An 8010-nucleotide genomic window follows, 5' to 3' on the forward strand; every position below is an offset into this window, starting at 1 on the left:
GTATACACACACACACACACACACACATATGTATATAAAGAAAGAGTAAGAAAAAATGATGTATTACATCAGAATTGATTTCCAAACTAAATATTGTTAGCATTTCTTGCAGTTATACATTCATCCATTTTTATCCATTTTTCCACATTACGTCACAGGGAGTTTGTGTCCATCTCCAGTGGTCATTAGACAAAAGGCAGAGTGCACCCTGGTCAGGTCACAGAGCCACACAGAGCTAAACAAGGGCAAACCCATGCATGCACAAGGAGAAATACAAATTTCACACAGAAAAGCTGCAGATGAGTTTTAAACCTGTGACATTCTTGTAAGGTGACAACTCTAACCACTGTTTCACTGTGCCGCCCCTCAAATAAATTTATATAATTTAAACAGAGCAAACCCAGAAAAAAAAAGGGTGGGGGCTTGCAAAGAAACTTTCATGACGTTGACTCTTTTATTGTACACAAGCCCTGAGGAGTAATCTCTGAATATTCATCGAGCTTGTGATACAAAAGGATGGAACTGTCAGGGGACGGACATGAAAGCAAAGCCCAACTGATTTCAAATCCTGTGCAGGGTGGGCTGCCTTACAAGATGAAAGTTCTTAACAAACAAACATTTTAACAATAACAGTTTATATTCTCAAGCATTCTCCTTCTGGTTATCAGACGCGACAGGGGAAGGAGAGCGGGAGGGGGTTAAATGGAAGTAAACGAGCGCGGCTTCTTGAGGCCTCCAGTCTCAAATCCAAGGCTCATCAACAGAAGTTAGCGCACAATTAATAAAGTTTTAGCATCATTTGAATTGCAGATTCAAAATGACTGTTATTACAAGAAAAGCAAGCATTATGAAGCTGAATAAACAAGGCAATCAACTCTAGTAACAAGCATGCTTGAAACAGTGAAGGAGAATTTGAAGAGTGAGATGTGAAGTGACAGTTGCAAGAGAACAATGAGCAGATCCAGTAATCATATGTTCAATTTCTATTGGAAGGACAGTCAATCACACGCTGCAAGGAAGCAAGATCACAGCTGTGCTTTGTAAAAATGCCCTGACCATCGATGAGAACACTCGCTGCTTCACACAGGCAGATTTCCAAGCACGGAATGGTTGGTAGTGGTTTGAGGGAAAACACAGAGCCAATAACAAATATGGGAATTCACATTCTCTTTGTTTTACATATTCACATCCTTTCCCCCTCCCTGACTGGAACTGCGCTGCTGCTTTTAAGGTGAGAGCATGCAGTGAGGAGGGAGAACAACAGCGGCAGATTTGCTTAAGCATGCTGGTGCCCTCTACCCTCTGCCCCTTCCCACAGTGAGGGGGGGGGAGCAGAGATATTCCTTGGAGACCCCACAGAGCCTGAGGCTGATGCTCAAGCAGCAGTCTCCATCAGTGAGTCACGGGGCAGAGGCCATCCCGGCACACAGGCCTCCCAAAAATATACACAGATCGCTGAGGAAATCAATATCCCTCCAAACGGAGCGTCTTCCACTGCGCTGCCGCCATCTACACTGGGGCTCGGCTTCGGTAGCAGTGCGCCGGCGGGGCTGTGCGCCCTCCTCAGCCCCAGAAATAAACACACAGACCTGGGCCACTGCTGCCTTCATTATCGCTGCACGTTTTATCTGCTGGCTCTCTCACTTGTGGGCCCCGCGGCAGAACATCTCGTCTCAGCACGGAGAAGAGCAAAGGGTGGATGCTTTTGTGTCTGTTTTGCTGGAGCAACAAGGTTTGCTGTTGATGCCGTCAGAAACAGCAGCCAGCTGGAAGGGAGAAGTCAGCGCAGTGTTCCAGTGAGCTGTGCTGGATTACAAACACCTAGTAAAACCTAGAGGTGATGCACACCGAAGACTGACCAGAAAGTTCTCACAATCACTATTCTCCCTTTGGCTCATTTTTAGCCACTCTACAAAAAGAGTGTAAGGCAAGAAATCTTTATTGAATAGGACTCAGAGAGGAGCAGACAAAGTCAGCTGCAGCCAAGCTGTCAAAATACCGTTTAGATGCTGGAGATGCTTTCAAAACAGTGTTCAAATGACAAAGAAAAAAAGGGGTGGGCTCAGATTATCAAGCATCACTTATCCATTCAAGCGTGTGCAGTTGCACTTTTCTTTATTTTAGTATAGAAATTATGGTGAAAATGGAAAAAGTTGTTTTCACGATGCATAAATTCTTGGTGAAAATCGAAATACAAGTGTTTGGTTGTGAAAACAGAGTGCTGTCTTGGTCACTCGACCAAGCCAAGTTCCAAAAGAAATGCATCCCAGGTCACAAACCACACGCGCACACACACACAAATACACACACTACAACCTACATTTTTCTTTGTCTCGTCACTTAAAATGGCTCCAGTAAAATTTGGTGAGTTGTGAGCAAAGTCTGTCTGAAAGACTGGTATGGGGAAGTAGAAGCAGCGAAGAACAGAAACAAGACAGACAGCCACAGAACTGTAGCTGCTTGCTTCATCGTCAGCCCAAATTTACAGCACTTTTTATATTCAAAAAAACAAATTTCCTTTTCTGTGAGTCATTAAAGTTACTTTCTGTCACAGTAAAAACAACAACAAAGAAATCTTGACATTATTATATATATTTACAAGGGAGTCACAATATTCAAGGCACTGTGGGATAAAATTCAAAAACTATTTTAAGAATACTTAGAATTATGTATTTTGGACTCTGCTTTATTTACATACATATTTCCTTTGGTTTAAACACTTTTATTAAATATACCAAAAACTTGAAAATAAAAATCCAATCATCAAATATATATGGTGTCATAAACAAATATGTAAACTTGGGTTTAATATTTCTTCAATGTTAGAATATTTCCCACCACAGAATAAATAAAGTATCATCCATTTTGGAAGCAATACAGTTTCTCCTCCTCCTCTGATGTTTTGTTATATGAAATCATTCTGGATAATAACAAAATATGAAAAGAAAGACAGAATATCTTTAAAGATAACAAGTGTGAAAAGCTTAGAACACCTACTGGCAGAGAAATGAGTCAAGAAAACAAAGATGGAAAAAGGCCAATCTGTATATACCTTAGTGTGATCTCTTGTCTTAGCCCCTGCATTTTTTTTTCTTTTTTAAAATGCCTACACTTCACAGTGTAGCGCCTTAAGGATACACACATGTGTTGACATTATGATTCACATTTTAACTACCTGTGGCGATGATTCTAATCAAAATCCTAGCAAATAAACTGAACAATTTTTCACAAAGCACAGATGTGGAAGGGCAGGCAAGAGTATGCTGCACAGCTTTCAGTTATGAAAAAAAATCTGTCTATGTATGATTAGCCTCTGGAAAGTTTAGGTTTATACTGTTCCTCTGTTCTTGGGAGTTTTATAAATTCATGCTGGTAACAGCTGCTTTACTCCATGCTAACTTTCTCTTTTAAAAAAACTACTTTGTATGAATCATCAGTACCAGAAAGGACATTTAAATATTTGTTTTGGTAAGCAATGCATACAATACAGTATACCTGTTTAGTCCAAAAGCTGTGAGGAACTCTGCTGAATTTTGCAGCAGGGCAAAGGTTTTTTTTAGTGAAGAAGACCCCTCTATTGTGTTTGAGTTATTTTGAATCCCGGTGAGTCACAAAAGCATCGGTTTCACAGCTGATACCAGTACTGTAAGCTTACAGAGGATGATACCACAGATGCTTTTCAACAACGGCAGAAGGAAATACATACGGATAGTTTTTAGTCTACAGGCAGCACAATATTGACAAATGTGAAAACGTCCAATTTAGACCGAATCCTGTCCAGGTTCCTCTTTTGTATGTCTGAATAAAAACATTACACCTGATACCAATCTAGTACCCACAAACGAGCGCCAAGAAAAAGCTGAGAAACAGAGTGGGAGAAAACAATGAATGAAAAATGCTAATAGCAGATATGAGTCTGACCTTCTCCTGGTTGAAGGCGTCCATTCTTTTCATGGCTGTGTCCAAAGCAGTCATGGACTCCAGAAAGGCCTGGTCCTGCTCACATAGCGGGTTACTCAGCAGATCTGCAGAGATCTTCACTGCAGCTTTAGACATGGCTGAACACCACACATGCAAGCACAAAAAAAAAACTTAAAAGACAGTAAAATAACTTTGTAAAAAGACCAGTTTTAAATATTTCATCAGTGCATGTGTTCTTTATGTGGGAGGAGATCTAAATGAAAGCTTCCATGAAAGATGGCACAATGCTGGCCCCATTGTAAGAATCAGAGAGGTTGGCAGGGCTGCCTGTCTTATTGAATATTCACCAGTGCACCAAGAAATCTTTGCCAGAGCAGAAACCACTGTTAATCGGCACACATGCCACTTTAAGACACAGAGCACATATCAGATTATGGCTTTACTGTCAAAACAAATGAGTTTTGCTTTGGAGACACAACTGACAAGAAAAGCTGCACTGAACTGAGCTGAGTGAAAAAATGGAAAACATGGACGTTTTTTCTGCTATACTGAGATTATCTTCCAAAATATGTTTACAAACCAATAAAAATGACGTGACATGTCTGTTTCTTTAATCATATGAACTCCTATTAGCAAACCATTCAGCTGTCACGACAGATTTGAAAGGGTCACGAAACTCAAAAGATGACCTCAGGGTCTTATGAGCAAGATGCAACATTTGTGTCTGTTTTAATAATCTATGGACGCAATAAATGAACAATAACATTTAAGGCGCAATCTAAAAATATTTTATTCTGAGCGCTTACTCACTGCTGACCAGCTGGCACTGGTCCGTTATTTTCTTCTCCTTCAGGGTGGCTGGGTCTCCACCCTGGCGGTCAGCAACGTCACTCACCTGCTTCTTTTGTGAGTCATTCGTCCCACAGACAGACACCAACTCAGCTCCCTTTGACTGCAGCTGGAAATGATAGTACAAGCTTGCAAAGATTGCTGAGCAGATCAAAAAACATGCCGGCTGCGATCCGAGACAGTGGAGTGGGAGTCTGTCCGTGAAGGAGTCACTGGAGAAGCAGCTGACAAACAAACACGGTCACAACAGTGACCAGGCCAGTCTGCTGATACAGAAGTATTAGAAGGACCGCCAATATTTTTTTAATGAAATACTTTTACATAGCAGTTATTCCTGCAACCTTCCAGGTCTTCTTTTATGTAATTTTAACTATACTGAAATCATGATTTACTCAAATAGAAAACGGTGCACCTAACCAATTGATTCTGAGTTCAACAGCACTCAGAATATGACTGACCTTTGACTTTATAAATGATGGCCAATATGATAGCAATGTATTAAAAGCAGTGGTGACATTCAGCGTAGGTCCAGCTCTTTGCTGGGCAAGGGTTTGTGGAGATGGGACATAAGCAACAGATGGAATCCATTAACAATAATGAGGCCCTGACAGCTATGACACTTTGATGATGCAGACATCCATATTTCCAAACACAAAGGAGAGGAAATGAAGGAGTCTCTTTGCTGCTTCATCCATCTCTGCTCCTCCACCCCCACAACTGACTACTTACCACAGGCCATTTCTACCGCTTCTTCCCAAATATACCATCTCAAAATCGACAAAGCAAACAAATGTGAACATGGATTTTGGTACTGATGAATGCAGAAACAAATACCAGCTAAAATCTAATTTAAATCATTCTCACATAGAGGAACACAAAATACAACCACAGCAACAGTCTAGAAAACCCTGGAAACTAAATATTAGGACATTTGCACTTTGTTTCATTTATTGTCTGTTTAGAGTCAGCACATATAAAGTAGCTTCCAGCAATCACATCTCTCTCCACCCCAGTTAAACCTGCTAAGTAGCATCCAGCACAAGTTGTGAACAATGAAAAAACATGTTTCTGACAGAACACACCTAAATCAGCCTCTGTGCTTTTCTTCATGTCTTTATGAAGCTTCTTGGTCTGATCCTCCAGCCTGTTGGACAAGAAAAAGAAGGATTATCTTTTAACTTCTGTATAAATTAAAGAAACAAGCAATCCTGACAGTAAAAAATTCAGATTAAAATAATTGTATTTACTCCAAAAATGTTGACATCAAAGACACACAGATATGACAAAAACACAAACCAAAAAGATAAAATTAGCAAAACGATATAGTTAAGGAAACAATTACACATTTCACTGATTCCACATAAAATCTGTTATCCAATTACAAACACTGGGAATCCATCTTGTCAATGAAAACTACATTTCTCTTTCTGAAACATTAACGTCTTCAAACATTTCACTCCACATATTCAAATGATGGGAGTAAAAAAAAAAAGACAATTACCAGACTAGGGAGTCTAAAAACAATGCTATTTATTATACCAATTAGGGCCAGAATTGGGTTTAGGATCTCCCAAAGGACAACTCTCATAACGCATCCTCTTGTTGGATAAAAAAAATTAATGCTTTTACATTATTTCATGGACTCAAAGATTTTTTTACATGTTGAGCTGAGATATACTTGCACATATTACATATATTGCAATTTATTATTTGCTTGAAAATGTTTTATATGCTCACAGTGAGTAAGCTACATTACATATAAAAAACCTTGAACAGAAACAGTGTCCCTCATAAAATTGAGATTTAACTGAGTTTGACTCATTAACCCTCCTGAAGGAATTCAAATGTACAATTTATGCCAATAATTTATACATTTCTTTTGAAATAAACACATAGTACAGTACATAGTTTAAAGCCAGTTGTATTTATAATACTCCTGTGAGAAGTCAGACTACAACCAATTTTGTTTTGGATTAAATAAAAATGAAATCAGTTTCACATTTGAACATTAACAAAAGTGAACCAAGAGAATATTTACATACAGTTATTCTATCACATATGTATTTTATCATACTTCTGACAAAAAGCATTTGATGTTGCTATAAAGACACTGATTCTGCTTTAATAATTTGGGTCTGAATGAAACAAATCATTCAAATTATGACCCAACTATCAAATACAAGAAACCCATGGTACAAAACGGCAAATAAAATTAATTCAGTTTAAGTAAGCTGACATTACTGTTAGAAATTACAGTCAAACAAAGCTCACAAAATGAAACTGAATGGTCCCTGGACTGACAGGTCCAACACCTCAAACAACAGGAACAGTATAACGAAAAAGTTTTTGTTATGAAATTGCAACACTAATGCATGTCTTGAAAAAAGTGATAGGACTGAGCCAAGTTAGGAGTGACAAAGAAACACCAAATTGAGCCGAAGAAAATAACAGCACAACACTAACAGCAAAAAACCTTCCCAGCCACATTGATAATGTTGATAGTGGGTGAGACCTTCTCACTATGTAAAAAAATAAATAAATACAATTCTTTGAGACCAAAGTCTGTACATTCACAATGTATTCTTGTCCTGCTTGTTTGTGCATGTGAAACTCATAATGCAGACACTACCTCCTACATTAAAACGTGTCACACGGGACTGTTGCATCTTCTCTACTCTGTCAGCAGTCTGGCAACAAAAGATCTTGTCTGGTTTTGAGGTGAGAGTCTTGACTTTCCTTTCAAAAAGTTCAAATAAGGTGACCTGATGAACAACCTGCTGCTCTTTGCACCAATGACCCAACATCAGCCTTGTGTGCAACCACAACCATCACATAACATGAAGTACTAAAAACTGGACTTTACATAGTCTTTAAAGGGTGACAGCTGGTAAGAAACAGGCATTCCACCATGTTTGGCAATCCACACCACATCTTTTTTTAGGTAATTGTCATTCACACAACAGCTGAGTGAGGCACTGCAGTTCTGTGCAAATTAGGGCTGTGTATTGGCAAGGATTTGGCGATACGATACATATCATGACAGAGGGGTCACGATACGATATATTCCGATATATTTCGATACTGTAAACAAGGCGATTTATTGTGATATTTTTGGTCCAAAACTTCTATTAAATAAAAACCTCTTACTGGGGGAAAAAAATATATAAAAAATCATTGTCTCAGAAAATTCTAATATTACATAGACATACTTTTGATACATTTAGCTGTGTTCTGCTTTGT

The 8010-nt window shown here is 38.9% G+C and overlaps 1 protein-coding gene across 2 annotated transcripts in view; it reads right to left on the reverse strand.

Moving 5' to 3' along the window:
• Nucleotides 1-8010, reverse strand: part of bin3 (bridging integrator 3) — a gene marked incomplete in the record, with an annotated part of 44912 nt that overhangs the window by 12664 nt on the left and 24238 nt on the right. For both annotated transcript variants that reach the window (XM_014023855.1, XM_014023854.1), the window contains 2 exon segments: nucleotides 3922-4058; nucleotides 5853-5914. In XM_014023855.1, coding sequence (XP_013879309.1) covers nucleotides 3922-4058; nucleotides 5853-5914 — 199 coding nt within the window.

This window comes from Austrofundulus limnaeus, unplaced genomic scaffold, assembly GCF_001266775.1.
Source record: "Austrofundulus limnaeus strain Quisiro unplaced genomic scaffold, Austrofundulus_limnaeus-1.0 Scaffold393, whole genome shotgun sequence".
In the NCBI taxonomy this organism is placed as follows: Eukaryota; Metazoa; Chordata; class Actinopteri; order Cyprinodontiformes; family Rivulidae; genus Austrofundulus; species Austrofundulus limnaeus.